A 21975-nucleotide genomic window follows, 5' to 3' on the forward strand; every position below is an offset into this window, starting at 1 on the left:
ATGCTAATTCTACACTCTTTCGTACCAGCACTCATTGGGAGATTCAGCAGTGCCTAGAACTTCTGAATATTCAAATGAGAATTGAGTGTTCTGTGGTTCAAGTGGGAATTGAGTGGGAATTCTGAGTGTTGAAGTAGTTAAAAGTATTTTTGGGTAGTACTTAAGTTAGAAACGCTGTGTTATCATTCTTACTTGTGTATTTTGTAAATTGAAAACACTGCTGACTCCCAAGATGCAATGTGGAAGTCACCCCACCCACCCCCACCCCGTCGCTGATTCGTATGCGTCCCGTTTTTGAAAGTAAAAGTTCTGGTCACCTTGCTCTAGCCCCTCTACTAAAAACCGGAAATGATAGAAATCTACTATCACTTTCGGTTTCAACAATGATTGAGAAAATATGCCATACAAAGCAAATTCTTTCACGTAACACTGCTTCTTGTTATTCCTTGAAATTTAACAAGTGGTCTCTTGAATTTTTTATTTGAGGGGACTGGGTTTCCTGAAGAAGAGTTGGGCTTTCCTTCAAAATACTGTTGTAAAGTCCATTCAATAAATTACTAGTACAGCATTTAACTAATCTTTATTGACAAATGAGACAAGTTGCATCCCGTTTGCAATTTTCTCGGGACTACGAACGACTTTCTGTAAAAAGGGACAATCCCGTTAGAAAGAATTCTCGTTACACTACATTACATGAAAATTCTGACTGACTGATTCTTGAGTTTGCATGCAATAGATATGTTGTACTTTTAACATGTCATAGTTTGCGACACTGAATTCAGTTTGTTCTGCATTTTCTTTTCATCTTTCACGTATACATTGCCCTAAGTTCTATTGTGTTATAGTTTCGCTCTTCCGCTTTTGTTTCGCTGATCACCTGTTGCTCCTACACAATCTGCTGTTATGGTGGGAAATACGAAGTAAGATGTGGAAGTGTAAATATTTAATAGACTCCAAGCGATGTTTGTTGTAAAATTTACATTGCATTATATTGAAGTAAATGCTAATTTTGAAGTTAAGTGATTATAGTGTGTGTGTATGGAGATAAATTAATTTAGGGAAAAATGAGATGATGTAGACTGCATGGAACTTGCTTCGTTTTGTATACTTGTTTCCTTGTAGGAATACAGTAATATTTGTATTTATTTAATGTACTCCACTGTGAAACTTTATAGTTGGTGTTTTCAGTCTAGCGGATAATATAAAAATAATCAGGAGGTTCTGAACTGGTGTTCTAATGAAATTAGATTGTACAGGAAGTATTATTTTGTAGGTCAAGGAAGTAAAAACGTAAACAAAAGTCTTCTGAAATTTGTGGAAACACTATGATAAAGAAAATAACTTTAAGATTACTACATAACTTTCAAATTGGCACAAACGGCCTTCCTGTCAATATTTGTATTTTGTATATATTTCAGCCTTCACCCATAATCTAGTGATTAGAATGCGCGCCTCTGTGCACGTGGTCCCGGGTACGATTCCCGGTGGAACAGCATTGCAATCCGAACGCATTACGGTGGTTCGGATTCCACCTTAAACTATAGGCATAAATTACGTCTACGTTTGATCCAACTTTTTTTTTTTCTGAAAAAGGACGCTGAACTTAAAAATAAAAGTGTAAATTAACATCATTCTCTTACCGTGGACGTTGACGTTGACAATATATCGGGCTACATACTGTAGCTATAATTGTATGTGCTTTCCAAGAATACCTAGTGTTAAAAAGTCACTTTACTAATATTATTAGCCAATTTACACTTTTATTAAGTCTGCTTGTAAAAGTTAATAGTTATCTTAACAGGCTTGGTTACTTTTGAAGCCGAAGGGATTGGAGATGGGCGAGTACGATAGAACGATAAAGTGTTATTTGCAGTGAACAGCATTTCTGGTAATCTTCGAGTGTGCACCTGCAGCAGTGTGGGGTGCAGATCTAGAATATAGGGCCATTGTTTAAAGAATATTTACAGAGATAATGGGAAGGTTCTAGATTACTGGTCTCCATGTAGGTTAGTAGCTGGGTTGGTTTCTTTCTGTACTTAAGTTTATATATTTAATTTCCACAGTATTGCTGAGCGAGCGTTAGCGAGTAAAGGCGGGTTAGAACCCCGCAGTCCACGTTGTTTTCTGTTTTTATTACTGCTCTATGGGAAGGGGGACCAGTAATCTAGAACCTTGCCGAGATAATTGTTAGTTCACAAAGAAAGACTGCTTTCTAAATAGCTTACTTACGTACGTGGGAAACAAATATTGAACTTAAACTTTCGAATGCTTTTATCTTCTCTATACTATTTTTATTTTGCTTCAGGTGATAACCAACATACGCATCCGAACAACAGCCCTCCCTGTTGGTCTAGCGGTTAGCGTGTGTGCCTTTGGTGCACATGATCCCGGGTTTGCTTCCCAGTGGAAGAGCTCCCAATTTTTGGCTAAAAGCATAATAATTGGTTCCTTTCTGGGTAAGGTTCTAGAACACAGGTCCCCTTTCCCATTTAGCTATAATAAAGACAGAAAATAATGCGCCCTGCGGGGCTCTAACCCACCTTCACTCGCTGACGCTCGCTCGGCAAATACTATGTGAATTAAATATTAAACTTTGGCACAGAAAGGGACCAACCCAGCTACTAACCTGTATAGGGCGACCTGTGTTCTAGATCCTTCCCTCCTTTCTGTACCAAAGTTTAATATTTAATTTACATAGTATTGCCGAGCGAACGTTAACGAGTGAACGCGGGTTAGGTCATGTTTTCTGTTGTTATTACAGCTAAGTGGGAAGGGATCTTGTGTTCTAGAACCTTGCCGCCGTGTTGGTTATGTTACTTACCGTTACATTGCTTGCCGCATTTTATACAATATATTTTTAGATTTATTAAGCCATAACTCGTACTTTACTTTTAATAGATTTTCCTGATTATCACCAGCTATGTTTACAAAACAAACGCTCATTGCATTCCCATTATCCTACCATGAAGTAACCTTGCGCCAAGTAGTTCCCTCCGCTTGCCAAATAGTTCCATGTTTAGAACCGTTTATATAAGAAAATAAACACGATTTTCGCTTTCCTTATACATTATCAAGCATACAAACAAGCAAATTATTCATTTCTTCCCTGTAAATTTTCAAAATTTTGATAGAAATGGACGACCAGCTTTGGAACTTAGCCTAACCCTTCGCTAATCATCTGTCTCCTTTAGCCAAAGGGCATGAAATTAGTTTAAAGTTATTGCCATGAGATGTATTAACAATTGAGGTTTCTTTTTAGGTGCTAAAGAATTACCGAAACCGTTCGGTAATTTAATATTAGGACTCATTCCGAGGTAAAACCAATACAGTAAAACCTGTCAACTTGACCACCTGCCAGGGTTTGAAAAAACCCGGGTATTTTTGAAAAAACTTTTCGGGTATTTGCGGGTTTAATTGTTTTTTTTTTCGAAATATTTCAATCTCTGGGGTAAAAATGTTAAAATATGATTTACATTTTATGAGTGTCATTGTCACAACTTGCAACAACTTTCTATTCACTGCTGTTTTGAAAAAAATGCCGCCTTTTGAAATTTTATATTGGATCACCGAAAAAATATATACAGCAAATTTAGAAGGTCTTGTGCTTCTACCCTCTAAATATCAACTTAAAAAGTCCGAAAATTGCACCTTGTGGCATGGATACCCGCTATTTTGAAAAATGGCCGCCATTTTGAAATTTTATGCCGCCAAAATATATACAGCTAATTTAGTCCCTTGTGCTTCTACTTTGAAAATTTCAACTTGAAAGGCCTAAAATTGCGCTTTGTAGCGTGAATATCAGCAGTGGCGCAAATGTCTTCAACGTTGGGGAGACGGATAAAACGGAATATATATGCGATGTGCAAAATATTTATGAAGGCGAAAAACAATGCTGGGGAGGATTACTCATGTCAGACTCGGCGTCCGCCACAGGGGACATAAAATATGATATTATTATTGCTTTATAACTTTAAAATCCGACTGGCAACATTGGAAACTGTTTACAAGGGATGATCCAAATATGATCATTCCCTGTAAACAGTTTTCAGTGTTGCCAGTCTGATTTTAAAGTTGTAAAGTAATAATAATATCGTCATATTTTATGTCCCCTGTGTGGGACTCCGGGACAACATGGGCAGGGGAGCAGAGTTGTCTTCAACATTGGGAGGCGGTCAGATTTGAGGCTTATTCTGGGAGGTATCAATTTCATCTCACTTTCCTTTGTCACAGTTGGACACAAATCATCACATTTCTTCCTAAAAGACACATTTCCAATCGGATTATTGAGGGGGACAGTTCCAAGATTGTAAGGGATATGTCCCCATCATCCCTCTGGGATTTTCGCTAGTGGATATCAGCTATTTTTTTTAAAAAAAAGCGCGCCATTTTGTAATTTTACATTGGTATGCTGCCAGAATCTAAACAGAAAATTTAGAGTGTCTCTGGTTTGTATTCTGAAAATTGAACACTGTGTGGTAAAGGCAGACAAACGAACAAATGTAGATCGAATCATCCTAGGAGCCTCAGTGACGTTCGCCAAATATGAATACCAAATAGCTATATTAATGTAAAACGAAGACATAATTCATCAAAATATCTTAAATATTTTTCAACGTAAAATAAATGGTCTTCTTGTGGAAATATTTTTCAACGTAAAATAAATGGTCTTATTGTTGAAGTTCACTTTCAATGCTTTGTGCATTCAATTACGGGAATTACCCGAGCACTTGTTGCAAGACCGTTCTTTTCCGAAAATTAATTTAAAACAATTAACAAAGATAAGCCTATAATTCATATTTTATAAAGTAAATGTTTCAAAATGTCTAAAATGAAATGAAATATCCTCCAGCGTAAAATAGTTTTATTGTTGAAGTATTCACTTTCGATGCTTTGTGGGTTCAATTGCGGGAATTTCCCGAACACTTCTTTCACGATGGGTTTTCCCTGAAAATGCAGCTTGCTTTACTATACATCGAAACTTCCATTAATACTGAAGTTTGAATGCAGCACTTAAATAGTAAGCGTTACGTAGTCTTCGGAGCTCCGAGCATTAAGCTTCTTAATTTTGACAAGAATTTTTACGTTATTGCTAGTGTTGATTCTACAGAATGCTTATTTGAAGACTAGCAACAAATGGACTGAACTTAACTGTTGTTGGAAAACCAAATTTTACTGAACACTTTTGTTACCATTAAAGGTAAGAAATAATATTAATAGTTTTACTAATGTATTTACATATTTACTGTTAGTACCGGCACCTATGACCTTAAACCCGTCAACGTATGAGGGATAACGTCCCTCGGCGGTGCCGAATCCGGAAACACACTGTTCATGGAAAGTATTTTCTAAAATATACAATCGCTTGCTCTACTTCAAATAGGCTGTAAGCATAATCCACACATTAATCTGTTCTACAATTACCTCAAGCTAAGGCGAGGGTTTTATTTATTTATTTATTTATTCAGTGCATTTAGAGCTTTATAAAGGTCGTATGTTGAATATTGTTGTCTATCTTAACATGAAAGCATATAATTCGCCCAAAGAAAGTTTAAAATCTGATAAAAATAACTTTCAATGTGATCACCTTAGTTGTATCAATAATACATTAACAAAAAAGTAAAAAACCCAGGTGGGTTTTAAGATGGGTTTTTTCAGGTGGGTCCAGGGCTGGACCCACTTGGGCAAACCCTGCCACCTGCTCATCTTGAATCTGCATTTCCCCATAAAACATTCGTTACTTATTACTCTGTAAGTAGGCCGCATTGAAGCAATATTTACTTTATGATTATAATGATAAATTTATATGCATATCTTGACCACACAAAATACTGTTTTGTTATTTTTCTTAACTCTTTCGTATTTCCATATGAAGAGCAGATGCTTTGTATTTGTGATTGGAGACAAAGAAGCATGCATTCCCACGATTTATTCTTGAAGGTCAATGGCTAGAACAGTGCCTGATAAAGGGGTGGTAAAAAAAGATGGGAATAAGAAAAAGCATGCACAGGAATTAGGAAATGGTTGTGCATATTTGTTTACCAGGTCTGTTTTTGTAAAACCATGAGCTACATCTGCTCCTTTCATCACTGGGAAGCTTTAATTATTCCGGAAAATTCTGAAGGTTAAAGCCAACCGTCTTAATTGTCATCTATTTGGTCCTGATGGTTTGCCGAAAGATAGCGGAAGTTTTGAGATATGAATTCCCTTAAGATTTTCTCAAAACACCTTTAGCTGCGAGGGAAACACTTCTAGCTCGTTACCAAGAGGTAGACGATGATATGCAAGAACTACAAAATTAGAATGTGCGTATATGTCAAAAAGAATAAAAGCAATAAGTCTAGAATGAAGCACCATAAAATATTTGTCGCTGTTTAATCAGTTGAGATGAAAGTTTCTGTTTTATGCTTGTTTGTGCTGTATTTTCAATCCGAGGAAGAGAAAGGTATATACACGTATTAAAGAAACTGTAGTAATTTTTCTAGTATTGTATATTGTTATGATTACTCTCTATACATTATTTAAAAGTAGCTGTCGTGCCATTGCTTATTAAAATCTTACAATCAAGTAATACTAGAAATCCTATTCTAAAATACACTAATCACACTTATATTCTATTCTATCAGGCCTTGTTTCCATATTGTACTAAAACACAATAACACACTGAGCAAGGCTGGAGACCAAAAAATGCCGAAGACTATATATGAAATGACCAATTCCCAAGCAGCCAGAAGGAGTGCAAGTCTGATGAAGACACAGTTATTCTGTTGAAACTGTTATGTTATTTTTTTTAATATATATGCTAGTTTTCTGTAACTTGGCCACTTTTCAATAGAACCGATGGTGGCCAACATAGACAGATTTCACTGTATTAATGTTTGTGTCTACAAGCAATGAAACTCATCCCAAATTGTGTACAGCATTAGAAAGATTGCTTAATTACAATACAATTGTATGTAAACAAGCCATTGAGTGTAATGTCTAAATATCTTCGTTATGCATGTCGCCGACACGTCTGCTCCCACTGTAGCGCAAGCTCACCAGTTTCGTCTGCCTTGAATAGGAGTAGATGCCAATATATCTTGACATGAGCACCGAGCACAAGTTGGCGCGTAGTTTTCGACTACTAGCATATCTACCCTAAACATACAATTAGGAGTAAAGTCTAATTATCTAGCTATGCGTGTTGGGTGGGTTTTTCAAGTGGGTCCAACCCTGTTTACACGTGAATATTCCATTTGTCACTGAGATCAGGGTTTACCCACGTGGACCCAGTCAAAAAAAAAAAAAAAAAAAAAAAATCGGGTTTGACCCACCTTAAAATCCACCTGGGTTTTTGAGCTTTTTATTAGTATATTATTATTGGTAGAATTAAGGTGATGACATTGAAAGTTATTTTTAGAAGTTTTGGATTTTTCTTGGGCGAAATAGGTGCTTTTACGTTGAAGTAAACAACATTTAACATGTAATATATTCAACATATATACCTTAACCAATGTCACAGCTTTTCTCACCCTAAGCCTGTTTCTAATCTTATTCCATATCAATCCAAATAATTGAACCCACGAAGTGTCGAAAGTGAACTTCAACAATAAAACCATTTATTTTACGCTGGAAGATATTTATTTCATATAAGACATTTTGAAACATTTATTTTATTAAACATGAATTACCGTATTCTCGCGTGTATAAGCCGCACTCATGTATAAGCCGCACCCTTAAAATTTAACTTTACTTCCGTTAAAAAATCTTTTGTTCGTTTACCGGTAATTGTTGATTCAAATCAACAATAGCGGTATTTGAGTTAACGTGTTTGTTCCTGTATTGAATTGTTGTTTCGTCTGATTGTGGCTTTGTGGATTTGTTTTCTATACGTGTTTCTTGTGATGTACGGTAAATGCCGTACAACAAACGCAAAAAATTAATACCGTAATTATCTTTAAGCCATTTTAAATCATTCGCGTGTATAAGCCGCACCCTGCATTTTCGTTTGCTTTTTCGTGAAAAATAGTGCGGCTTATACACGCGAGAATACGGTATATCTTTGTTTTAAATTAATATATTTGGTATTCATATTTGGCAAACGTCACTGAGGTGGGATTCCTGGGATGACTCGATCTACATTTCTTCGTTTCTTTGCCTGTACCACACACACACTACAGGGTGCGATTTTCGATCTTTTAAGTTGAAACTTTCAGAGTAGGAGCATGAGATGTGACAATTTTTAAAGATAGCGGGTATCCACGCTTCAAGGTGCAATTTTTAGACTTTTAAGTTGAAATGTTGAGGGTTGAAGCTCGACACATTCTAAATTTGCTATGTAGATTTTCTCGGCGATTCGATATAAAATTTCAAAGTGGCGGCTATTTTTTTCAAACAGCAGTGAATAGAAAATTGTTGCAAATTGTGACAATGACAGTCTTGAAATATAAATCATATTTTAATACTTTTACCCCAAAGACATTTAAATATTCCGAAAAAAAAACAATTAAACCCGAAAAAACATATGGGTCCAGTTGGGTTAGTTTTTTCAAAAAACGAGTTTTTCAAACCCTGACCGAGATTGTCTCAATCTGTATGCATATCCAGAGTATCTTGATGTTGAATACTATCATCATGATACGACGTATTTTGCATAAATAGGAACAATATTACAGGAAATTAATATCTTCAAAAAGTTTTGCTTAACACAAACACAAAAGAAAAATCTACTGAGTTAGGTATCACATCCAATCACGTAAACAGTTTCTAGTAAAGGTGAAGATCATAATGCGATTTCCGACAATTTGATGTCTAGAATTGTTCCGGAGATAGGATCAACATAGTAAAATTTGCAACTACGAAAACCTATTGCAATTACAACTATTAAAACCTATTCGTATAATGTTACAGAAGAAGTCAGATTTTGTAACTAGAGATTCAAAACCTCGGGAAAAAGTTGAAGTTTCAATTTTTATTTTATTTTTTCTTTTTTTATTTTATTTTATTGCTTGTGTGGCGAGAAAAGTACGATTTTTTCCATGGGGATTTTGCCTTAAAAATTTTAGACTTTTTAAAAAATGTTTCAATTCTAGTGGAGATTTAACAGTACGTTTCATCTGTTTTTTCCCGTTAAAACATGAAAATACATTTAATTAGTATGTGCTAAAGAGAAAATGCCGTAAAAATCTAGAAACAAATAAAATCGTCATTTGATAGGCGAAAAAGTACAGATTGATGGACGTATTGAGTTTTCTAGATCCAACGAATTGCTTATAGAGTCATTACATTAACGTTCAAAGATAAACATGTTTTAGTAAAAAGTTTAATATCATTGGGAGCTCAGTGATAGTGCGTCCACCTCTGGTAAATGGGATACCTAGTTCGATCTCAACTTGTGTCAAGTAATCCTTGTGGTGGACGTGGGTTTTTTCGGGTTCTCCCATATTCTTCATTCCACCATTTCATTGATTTCCCACTAGCTGGCATATGCGTGGGGATGTAAAACTGAAATAATTCATTTTATTTTTTGATAGTGTTAGCAGTTACTCTGAAAATGTAATAGACTTCCTAAAACAAAATTATCGTTTGGGACGTAAAACTCAAAAATTTAATTTCAGTTTTTCAAAGTTCCGGTTCCGGCCGAACTGGTATCGCGAAAAATTTGTTCTTGGAGATCCGGTTTTCAGAACCAGTTCCATACCTTGATCCAAAAAACCCAGTTCCAGAACCAAATCTCCTAGAAACGGATCCGTTCAGAACCAAAAACCGGTTCCCTAGTGAAAACAAAGAAGGGCTGTTTTTTGTAGCTGTAATTTTGCTTTTGCATTGCAATGTATTTAGAATTTGCAGAAAATTGAAATTGTCCGTAGATACATTATTGTGGTAATTTTTCAGCGGAAATACTTAAATACACACAAGAAAAGTAGAAGTTACTTTAGTAGTAAAACCTGGAATGAGTCCGAGCTATTTATGTTCACTAGTGATTTTTATTACATCATTTGTTTCAGAACTCGTTTGCGAAAAATAAAATCAGTTGTAGCTTACATAAAAGGATCCTGTTCGATTACGTTTACAGGTTCCTCGTCTCGAGACGACATCGTACATAAATTCAGAACCGGTTCCAGTTCCGCCCATCCCTAGTTAAAATAACATCATGTCCAAAATAACCGCTTATGGCTTTTATTTTGTAAACTGAACTCCGAAGCCTAGGATAAAATGTTTTCCGAATGTCAGAAAGCGTTTTTTTTGTTTTGTTTTTTTTTTGTTTGTTTGTTTGTTTACTACGACCGCAATATGGCACCACTGACAGTACCAGAGGACAGGGTTGGCAAAATCATGGTTTTATTTTTTAAAAAAAGATCCGATTTCTTTTGTTTAAACCAGTTTTTTTTTTTTTTTTGGTTTAAATAATTTGCTCTATGTATTTATATCACATATGGACAGAAATAAGTTTGTTTCACCTCGGTGTTATTATGTAACAAACGGGTTATGCTGAAAGGGATCACATAAGCTTAAAGCGGAGTCCAAACGGTTTCTCGACTTACATCCAAAACAAATTGTCCTCCATTTGAACTCGAAATCGGACTAATCGGCCGCAAATGCGATACGTCTGCCGACTCACTCACGAAGGATTCCTGATACGTTGCACTAATCTTTACATACTTTTAATATAATTGTCAAGAGTCATTTGAGAAGGACAAAAGATAAACAGTTGAACAAGTGAAACAATTATACAGGATTACGTACAGTCGCGGCCACCAATAAACGGCCCTTACCCATACCCTTCGTAAGAAAGAGCCCCTTCCGCAAGCATAACCACAAGTGACCACAAAAGTCTTTTCCGCAGGTACTGGAGGGCAAGGTTGTCACATTTTTTTCTTGAAAATATCTGGACACCATATGTTCTTCTCTTCTAGAGAAAGCCGTAGTAGAAACGTATTGACGCGTGAATTCTGTAGTAAAGAATGATCTAAGAAAATTATGTGATCCATTCCCTACGACATAATTCAAATCGAGGGAAAACACCAAAACTCAACACGAATCATTCTTTTTTCTTAAAAAGAAAAGTAAGATATATATATATACACTATTATATAAACAAGATTAAAATGATTTACTCATCAATAACTAAGTCAAATTATTATAGATAGAAACATGAATTTGTAAGTATGTTCCTTTGTCACAAAATCAAGGACTAAGAATAGATTGTTTAGAAGTATGTCTTATAGGGGAGTAAAAGAGGGTTCAAATAGCTTTTTCTAAGAATAGAGTATCTCACGAATCCTTGAAGTTATTTTATTTTAAAAATTCGGTTGCTGAGAAGGGGAAGTAGAGTCATTTTCTATAATATTATGCCTATAATTTTAGTTTTATTGAAGAAAAAATCACAGGTAATTAAAAACAAACATTAGTGCAAAATATCAGAAAATTGCAATTTGATTAGCACTTGGTTGATAAAGCCGTTAGTAAACTACACTTAAAATAAAATTTAAAACAGGCTATTGTGGAAGTGATGACTTGTATGTAAATATTTTACTATTATATTAAAATCAATGTAATTCAATTGCTTGCAAATGCATTACATGAAAACGTATCCTAAGCTTAGTGGCTTGGGCTGGGTTTATGGTTCTCATCATTGAAGTCAATAAATAGGCGATATTAAAGAAATGTTGTTTAGATTTATTGTATATTATCCCAATTGGGACGCGCGAAAACGATTTAACTCGATCTTGACTAGTGTTGCCCATGAGAAGAGACGTCTTGTTAAGTTTGAAGAAGTCTCGTCTCGATTCTCAAAGAATTCTTTTTCACCACGTCTCAAAAAAAAAAATAAATAAATAAATAAATTAATTAAATAAAATAAAATAAAATAAAAAACTTCTTGTCCAGTAATTTTATATTCTTGACTTTTAAAAGTAATTTTGGTGAATTTTTACATTTAACAATAAGAAATTTATATGCTTTATTGGAATAGGTGTTAAATAAGTAGCATTAATTAAGAATACATATCGCCCAGGTCTCTTAACCAATGTTCATATCGAAATCAAATCTGTAGCTAGGATTAGTTCGTCTTCGACTACTTTCAGCCCTCCTGAATTTTTCACTTCTTTGTTGGTTGTATATCAGGTAACTTTGCTTCTATGTTATTTTCGGTCTTCGGGTAATGAATCATAAAGGATAAAAGAAATATATTGTATTACCAGTGGTAATAAAATAAAACTGCCACGTATTACTCTAACTGTATGTGAATTCTTCAAGAGCAAGCGTTATCATATTACAAATTAAAAACTTACAATATATTATATATGAATATTTTAAGTAACACAAAAAATAAATAGGGAAATTATTTTTAAATAGGAAATTCTGTAAAAACATGCAATTATATGTTCGCCCATTCGTGAATACAAATATTTTGAACAAGAAAAAAAAAATTAATTGAATAGCAAGCAACCACCATGATCTACGAAAATAAGAGAATATTAAAAATTATGGAGTACTGTCTTCCCTGGAAAAGTGCTACTCCTGATCTAAATCAGAATCGTCTGTTGGCGAATCTGTTATTTCCACTAAAACTCTACTTGAGTTGATTGGGGTCTGTCATGCTCACATTCGCCGCATTCAAAAAGAGGCCATTGCTGCTAAGAAAAGATCAAGTACATCAGCAACTGATACTTTGGTTTTGCAGAGAACTGGATGGTTGTGTTGCAGGAAGAAATCCAAAGTTAGCATTGGCAGACATCCCAAATCACAAAAATGAAATGAAACTTTTGAGTTTTACGTCCCACGATTATGCGGGCTAGGCTAAAGGAGACGGTGATGAAAAATGAATGAAATGGTGGAATGAAGAAAGTGAGAGGAAACGAGAGAACTTAGAGGAAATCCACGCACACGGTGTTTGTCCACCACAAAGTTAACTCGGGCGAGCTGGGATCGAACCAATGACCTCATGCATCAGAAGCAAACGCTCTACCAGTGACCCAAATCTCAATATTCACATGTGTTGGATACTTTCATGGTACCGCACATAGCTTTGTAGTAGGTCAGTGATGACTTGGCCCATAATGGTGCGCAAGCACTATGCGCTATCCAGTTGATCATGCATGAAATATCTGCACTGTGTGATGGACAAGCGTTTTCTACCCAGGCATTTGTATCTGAGAATGCAACTGCCCATTTCAAAAACAGATTTCAGTTATTTGAGCTACAACGCACGAGTGACAACGTTACAAGGAGATGGCTAGTTTCAGCTACTGGGCATGGAAAATGCCCCTGTGATGGTGTAGGCGGTTTAGTAAAACACTGTGTAATTAAATTTAATCTGTAATATAGCCTATTGATGCAATTTAGAGATGCAAGTGGATTCGTTGAAACTGTCTCTACATTCATGAACAATAGACCCTACAACATTTCTGTTTTTTAGACAAGTGTACTGTCGAAGAATATCGTTCAATTAAAAAAGAAAGAGTAGGTGAATGTGAAACCGGTGACTGGAATTCAGTCCAGACACTTTTGGATTGCATCACATGAACTTTCCATTGCCAGAACTGCTGCTCATACAGAGAAACCTTATTTTTAGTTTCGTAACCAAACCTTGATATACTATGATGGATTTGTGTGTACGTGATTTGGTATCGTGTGTATTAGACAATCAGTAGTGGGCAGTGGCGTAACTTAAGGCGGTTAGTACCTCTTCACTGAGTCGATTTTTCCCCTATCTAATAACATTGGAACTTTTTTCGTGTTTTTCTCAGCAAGCAATAAACAAAACCTTACAAAAATTTGCATGGAGTCAGGTCGATAATAAAGGACTCATTATATGAGCTTATAATTTTACTAAAAGCCTCCAATTAAGTTATTCATTCCCCCCCCCCCTTTTTTTTTTCATGTAAAGATTTGCAATAGTGCAATCTCTGTTTCTCCCTGTTTGTGGTAGCATCGTGCGGGAAATTCGGGCTAGCCATTTAAAACAGGTTTTTAAACTCTGTCCATATCACATCTGTGGAATGAAATTTTCTAGCCCTGTCGTCTTTTTCGAGGACAGATTTATGGCACTGAGAAGGAGTGGGCGCTCTTTATTTTCTTTGCTGAACCTATTGCTTTTAGTATATTCGTCCAGTCTCATTCGGAGTTTTTGTGGTTACTTTCAAACCTAGCAAGGTGCCCCTTGCATCTCACGTATTTCAGTCTTACACCTGATGATTGGACATACAAATATAAATTAGCAGATGATTGTGATACCGGATAAATTTCCTGTGTGGGGGCCGCGGTGGCTCAGTGGTAGAGCGTTCACTTCTGGTGCATGGGGTTCTTAGTTCGATCCCAGCTCGCGCCAAGTGAACTTTGTAGTGAACAAACACAGTCTGCGTGGGTTTTCTCGGTATTTTCCTGTTTCCTCCCGCTTTCTTCATTCCACCATTTCATTCATTACTTGTCATCACCGTCTCCTTTAGCCTAACCGGCATAAGTGTGGAATGTAAAACTTACAGATTTCATTTTATTTTTATTTTCAAATTTCCTGTGTGAAATACTAATACTAATAATAATAATAATAATAATAATAATAATAATAATAATAGGAAATCCGTGGCACAAAAGATAGGGAATATCAGTGCAGCTCTGACACTAATAACTAATACAGCGCTCTTTGACTTTTGTAACCTCACGAAAACAGGTAAACCAGTGGAGATAGTATTTTGGAAATTATATATGTATGTATTTATTTATTTGTATGTATTTGAAACTGTGAATAGTAGTATAGAATGTTTATGCTAAATAATAATCATTTCGTTTTTACCACATACAAAGGAAATTTAGATTTTTTTTTTTTTTTTTTTTTTTTTTTTTTTTTTGTTATTATACAAATGTATTCTTAGCTTGAATGCTGTCGAATTCTATTCCTAGTGATGACAGAGTTTTCGGTATTGATTCAGTATTGTGAGGCAATTGGGAAACTGAATAAATGTCCACACATTACCTTTCTAACAAAGCACATTTGTAGGAGAAAGTAAAGTGTAGTGTCAGGGATTCTTTTACTACACAAGAAAACATCTATACCTAATGAAATATGTACTGTTAATGTAGATACAAATGTCGTTTTCTTATTACTTTTCGAAATATGGATAGGGATTTATTTCTTGACGACAGGGAATACGGACTTACTAGTGTTAACTGCTAAGAATAACCTTGTAATTTACGCACTCTAAATATGAAATATTTATTTTACAGATGGTGAACGCGAAATTTCATCTATTGGTACAACACATATTATTAACAGAACAATTTTAATTTTATGCATTATTTTTTCATGCTTAGTTTTAAAATATAGGGCTTGTTTTTTTGAAGTACACCAATTTGTCAATGTCATACATATTAAACTAAAACATTATCGTATGAATATAAAAATATGTGATGGAATACTTTGTTACATCAAGCCACAACATTATGTAAATGAACTTACTAGAAAACTAAATAAACAAGCAGTATAATCAAAATGCTAAATATCAGCGAAGCACTGTTCACAATTTAAATATCTAAGAGCATACTCCAAAATCCCTAGGCAAGCTTCTACGTTGAAAAAAAGGTAAACAAAATTCACAAGGCCGCGTTAAACATAAATACAGGAAAAAAAATTAAAAAATGTTATTAGTAAAATTTCTACCCCTCCCCTCCAAAATTATGTCTCAAATCAAATAAGTAACTTGCCTATAAATTATTCTGCTCTACCACTTTTTAACTTTGTTGATAGGTGGCCAAAGTTACACTCGAAGTATTGACTTCAATCAATATAAATAAATCAAACAAAACTAACATTTCACATTTATTTATACAATGACTATGTCATAGTTTTTTTTTTTTTTTTTAAAAAAACTTAATTTTCATTTCATGTATAATTTTTAAAAAGAAATAATTTGGTTTCAAATGTTATTTTCACGCAAAAAAAAAAAAAAAAAAAGAAAGAAAAAATATACTATGGCAAATTAAAGTGAGATTACAGCAATACAGTATATAAAACTATTTTTGTTATATTATACTATATACATTGTAAGATCAAACCACAAATTCTCTAAACATACACATTTCATTTCAAAAAGCAGTTCAAATAAGATGCTAACAAAATTTAGCTGATAACTCTCGAAACTTATCTAAGAATCAACTTCGAAAAATTGACAAAAGTTCTGGATATACTTCATGAGTGAGTAAAGAAATAATATAGATTAAAAAGAGATTTAAAAAAAAATCTGCAGTTAACAAGAATATAGTTAAACAAATCTAAAAGATTCTATAAAATAGATTTAATAAATCTTCAGTCAAATCAGTTGATTTCCTAAATTCTCATTGTACCACATTTTATATAAATATTTAAAAAATACATAAAATAAATGTATACAATATGCAGTATATTGGGGTTGTTCATTATTATGTTTGATCTAAATCTAAAAATGACTGGTAATAGGTTTTATTTTGTATTTGAGCACTATTCGTTGTTTCAAACCATACAATTTATTTTAAATTGAAATATAATAAATAAACTACAAATAGTTCTCTTAGCAAGATACATTACTATAAAAGTTGTTTTTCTTTTACCAGATTAGACATTTACTAATAAATACCTCATATATAGATAGAATGGGCAAGTTACAGGGTTATTAGCATCAGGGTTGGCAAAAACCATGGTTTTTATTAAAAAAACCAAATAAACCGGTTTTTTTGGTTTAAACCAGGTTTTTATGGTTTAAATAATTTGCTCTATATATTCATATCATATATGGACAGAAATAAGTTTGTTTCGCCTTGATGTTATTATGCAACAACCGGGTTATGCTGGAAGGGGTCACATAAGCTTAAAGCGGAATAAAAACCGCTTCTCGAGTTACGTCCGAGAGACATTGTCCTCCATTTGAACTCGGAACCAGGACTAATTGGCTACAAATGCGATACGTCTGCCGACTCACTCATGAAGGAATCCTGATAAAAAAAAATACGATGTACTGATCTTTACATGCTTCTTAATATAACTGTCAAGAGTCATTTCAGAAGGACAAAAAGATAAACAGTTGCACAAGTAAAACCATTACACAGAATTACATATGAACAATTTCAAAGTACTACGGAGTATAGAAGAACTAATTTAGTTCAAGTTAGTTAACAACGACTTTTATTGGTCCAAATTAAAGAAACACACCAACTTAATCTGCATATCAATAGAAAAATGAATAAAGGTACGAATTATTTGAGTCCACTTTGGCTCAGACTCATTTATACATAAATAGATACCAAAGATACTTATTTCACTAAATGCCTCTCGTGGGGTCTGTATGACCCCCCCCCCCACACACACACACAAAAAGTACGGCATTTTCGATGTATTTCATCAATAGTAAACATTGAAACGAAACAATATTTAGAATTTTTCTTCGATTGCAATTACATAACAATAATAACAACTACAAAAAATCACAAAATAAACATTTATAAACTTATAAAAAAAAGTTGCTTTTGTAGTATAATCTTTTTGAGTAATGAATGGGGATAGGTCTGAATATAATACGAATAATATACGGGAGTGAAACGTGATAACCCACAAATGTGTATTCATCAAGATTTTACAAACACTTACACTTTTACGAACATTTTTGTTTTTTGGTTTAAACCAGTTGGTTTTTTTGAAAAAACCAGCTGGTTTAAACCACCTTGGTTTAAACCAGCCAACCCTGATTAGCATGCTATTACTTGGAGTCAAGAAAGGTATATCTATTCATGTTTCGAAAAAAAGTTATAATAAAGTGACATTCACTTTCATATACATTAAAAGTGATTTTATTCAATAGAGATAGTTCGCTTCTAATTGCTTACAACTGTCTATACTTGACGGAGAAAAAAGCTAACGTAAAAGAAGAATGGATTTGTTCTCGCTGTTTTTATTTTTTTCTGCTTTCAGCAAAGAAAACGTACTCCAACGCCTCCTCATTGAAATGCCATAAATATGTCATTGTTAAAAGAGGTTCCCTCACAGCTGTGGACAATGTTTAAACTTCAAAGTAACCCTGATATTCGCCGCAACCTGCTAGAAGAGAGAACACAGTGTCGTCAATGCGTTGTTGCAAATCTTCACATGAAAAAAGGCGGGAATGAATAACTTAATTGGAGGCTTTTAGCAAAATTATAAGCTCATATAATAAATCCTTTATTATCCACCTGACTCCATGCAAATTTTTGTAAGGTTTTGTTCATTGCTTGCTGAGAAAAACACGAAAAAAGTTCCAATGTTATTAGATAGATGAAAACTCGAGTCAGCAAAGAGGTACCAACCACCTTAAAGCTTCAGCCCCCCACCCCCCCCAAAAAAAAACGCTTCGTTATGCACCCCTACTTTCTATATAATGTGCGCTCCTGGAGCTCGAGCGCCTATCGCACCGCAGGAGTGATATTTATGCCTATGATGGTGGGTGGGACAAATAACGCACGTATCACTCAAACTGGAAGATGTTTGGATCTCTCTCATGACTCCACATGGTACTGCAACTGGTTTCAAATGGCCTTCAGTGCAAAATGTCTACAATTCCCATAAGAAGTGTACTGCCTAAGATGGATTACCCTATTCCCACTGAACGCTCTGCTCGTCTCCACAAATTTCCAGCAACCCAAGTAAAGCTTACAGAATACGTTGTTGCACAGCTGTGATACACTGGTGAGTGCTTACATAAAATAAGTCTTAGCAATTACTAAACCTGTTCTTGGTCAATATATTTACTTAAGTTGTTACTATGGTGATATAACACCTTGGATGTGGAATTTAAATCAAAAGCAGTGTTGCTAATCCCACACTTTGTTCACTACTTTACTATTATTTCACAACTTGTGTAAGGTGCAATATAAAAATTCATCTCTCTTTTCTCAGAAAAATATATCAAGTCTGTCTTTACAGGATTGGAGAACAATTTCGTGTACATGCTTTGTGTAACTTTATGAAAATTCAAGATGGGGTTTTTGATATATTAATTTTTGAAAATAGTCCAATTTCGAAATTTTCACTTTTTTCATGCTAAATTCTCACATGTAGTGTTCAGATAGGTAGAAAATATTTTTACTGGAATGTCATGTTTCCATAGTATTTATTCCTAGCATAAAACAAATCTTATCTGTTTTCATTTAGGCACAGTAAATATCCGAAATATGTGCAGAAGTTTTTCCCAAGTTCAACAATTTTTTTACAGTTTATGTTACACCTCTGATGTCTCTGTTTGGTATGGTTTGGAAGAGTTGAAAACATAGTATAAAATAAACAATAAAAAAGGTTTCTAGCACTTTTTGTTCTTTCTTAATCCTTAGAATCAACATGTATGTAAAATGAATACATGGACCCTCGAATTTATTGCGCAGGCTGTAATTGCACGGCGAACGTTTCGTTTGTGTCTGCTTATCAAATAGATATCTGGCAACGTGTAGATTTTTTTAAAAAAATCCATATCAGTACTCTACACAATGTTGCCAGCTATACGAATTTATAACAAAAAAATTCTAATGATATTTTTCACAAGGAAGGTTGCATCCATTTTTATGGTTAGATTTGTATGTATACATTTTTTTCGAAACACCCTGTCTTTTTAGTCATCTACAAAAGCCCAAAAACCCGTTATAGTTATATAATATCCTTATCTGTCGATCGAAGGTTTTAGAAAAACAAGTTAATTTATTTTTCCCTTCTCACTGACGAAAAGGAAAACAAACTAAGAAAAGAGAAACAAAGGCGTGTTTGTTTCGCTTCGCCTGTTGGAACATATTTATTTATCAGTTCAACCAGGAACCTCCCCTCCTCTCTCCTCTCTGTCTATTTCAGACATACATAGGGTCATTGTTGATAAGCTAAAAATAAAACGGGGTGGTTTTGGTGCATTATGCAGTTCGAAACAGCATAAGATCAGAACACCAATGCAGACTTTGTGTTGCATTGAATAGCTTTGCGATACTTGCAAGATTTATTGGCAATAGTCCAGCGCACATTTTCCAGTATTTTTCTCCAGCACGAAAGCAGTGTTGCCAGTCATTTGTTTTTACAATATTTTTTCGTAAAAAATAGGTGATTTTCCCTACTTTTGGCAACACTGCTTTTCTGAGGGACCTCATATGAGTCCTAGTGTTACTGAATATGAAAGCGTGGTCTTTGACAAATTCAACGAGGTATAAATCATCACACTGCTACAATTATGGACCAAGTTACACTTCTTTAAGCAAAACTACCCAATTTTCATCAAAAAACCCTATTAATTCTAAGGGTTAATAATACCTTCAAAACGCCAATTCCTCTCTTTGCTGCAGAAGTAACTATTTGTAATGATTTTTTAAGAGGTTGCAACACTGTTGCAAATCACCAGAGACCGAAAGTGTTTTGTTTCTGTATTCTGGTCATGTCCATCTTTAATATATTTTTTTCATATAACTTCAAGATGGTCATGGTACACATTTGCTATCACGTTACGATGTGAGATGAAATGGGCCCCACATGGATGCAATACCGTGAACGTAATCTCCATGTCTAGCGAGGTATCATTTTGCATTCATTGTGCCCTGAATGGCATGGGCCCGCAACTTTCGTGAAAGTCATGCCGCACCACATTGTTACATTTGAACACTGTTGGCTTTTTTCAACAACTATCCTTGTATCCTCACTTGTCCAATAACAACATTTGTGCCGATTAAGAAACCCACCAACATGAAACATGACTTCATCTAACCACAGAATATTATCGAGAAGATCAGAGCAGTCTTCATACCAAACTAGCATCATCTCCGGATACACCAATCGATGATCAGTCTGTGGTTTCTATGCATGAAAATCCAGCTTTTCTTTCAGAACAGTTCGGATTGTGTGTCGGTTTAAACCACTTTCGCGACATGCTGCCTTTGTGATTTCTGAGGACCTAGTGAACATTGCCTGGACCAGTTGTACTCCGTCCTGGATGTCGAGGGGTGATCACGTCTTTGGTTTCTGATGATCTTTGTATCTACCGAAGCACAAGGTCCTTTTACAGTTCGCCATCATCTCTGTACTAGTACCACGAGCTGACATACTTCGTGCCGGGATGCCAGCTGAGCCCGCACATGCAAGATTAGACGTTGCACTTGGCAAGGGATTGAACCATCAGGGACACTGATACCTACAATGACATAAATATCATGTAAGAAATTCTAACGTTATAAGGGACAAAATATATTTTATTTCATAAGAATTGGTTAAGTATTAAAAAAGTTATAAACAGTTTTCAGTAGGGAATTAATTCCCGCCCACTGTGCATATTCAATGGAATTCTGTTTTAGAGATCTCTTGATAAATGTATTTTAAGCCGATTCTGGCTAGATGTGTACTGAGAAACACGATTGAGGAAAGTAATTATAATCACATTAAGGTTATCATTTAAATTGAAGTTTTGAAATATATATTTTTTGGGGTAGTTTTTTCTCCTTTCTTTCTTGATTTGTGGGTTTTACACCCCACTCCTTCCAGGAAGAAAACCACGGGATTTTTGGACTTGGGAAGTTTCCAACAATCCAGAATTAAGGCTAGGATCGTAATTTTTCTATAAATTCTAAAATCCTAAGAAGGTTTGTTGACCAAATATCTATTTCTCCCTGTTTTATATTTTCTAGCTATGAGGCCGACATTTCCGTAACTATACAATAGTAATCTGTGACACAAATAAACATATTTATTTGACAAATATAAGAAACAAGCAGGACTCCACTGCAGCGAAAGTCGGTAGTGAACCTGTAGAGCTCAAATATTCACTGTTGTAACTAGAGATGCAAGGGCTCGGAAAAAAACGGCTAAAAAAAAAAAAAAAAAAAAAACACTTTTTTCTGCTTTGCATTTTGCTTTTTTTTTTTTTTTTTTTTTTTTAAGTTCTGCTTTAAATTGATAAAGCCGACTTTCTTTCGCTTCTCTACAATACAAAAACTCATTTAATTAGTTGCTGATGCAGATAATAATATAAAACCTCG

At 34.7% G+C, this 21975-nt stretch overlaps 1 protein-coding gene across 6 annotated transcripts in view; it reads left to right on the forward strand.

The window, feature by feature from the left end:
- The first annotated feature begins 768 nt into the window (after positions 1 to 768).
- LOC145683891 (uncharacterized) overlaps positions 769 to 21975 on the forward strand; it is a 55461-nt gene continuing 34254 nt past the window's right edge. For 2 of the 6 annotated variants that reach the window (XM_081755536.1, XM_081755541.1), the window contains exon 1: positions 1069 to 1118. In XM_081755536.1, coding sequence (XP_081611662.1) covers positions 1084 to 1118 — 35 coding nt within the window. In that variant the 5' untranslated portion in view covers positions 1069 to 1083. Of the gene's footprint in view, positions 936 to 985; positions 1015 to 1068; positions 1119 to 17917; positions 18668 to 21975 lie in introns of those variants that run through there. The other 4 variants (XM_081755539.1, XM_081755537.1, XM_081755540.1 and 1 more) reach the window with 4 other exon arrangements.

Source organism: Thermobia domestica, chromosome 4, assembly GCF_964235325.1.
Source record: "Thermobia domestica chromosome 4, izTheDome1.hap1.1, whole genome shotgun sequence".
In the NCBI taxonomy this organism is placed as follows: Eukaryota; Metazoa; Arthropoda; class Insecta; order Zygentoma; family Lepismatidae; genus Thermobia; species Thermobia domestica.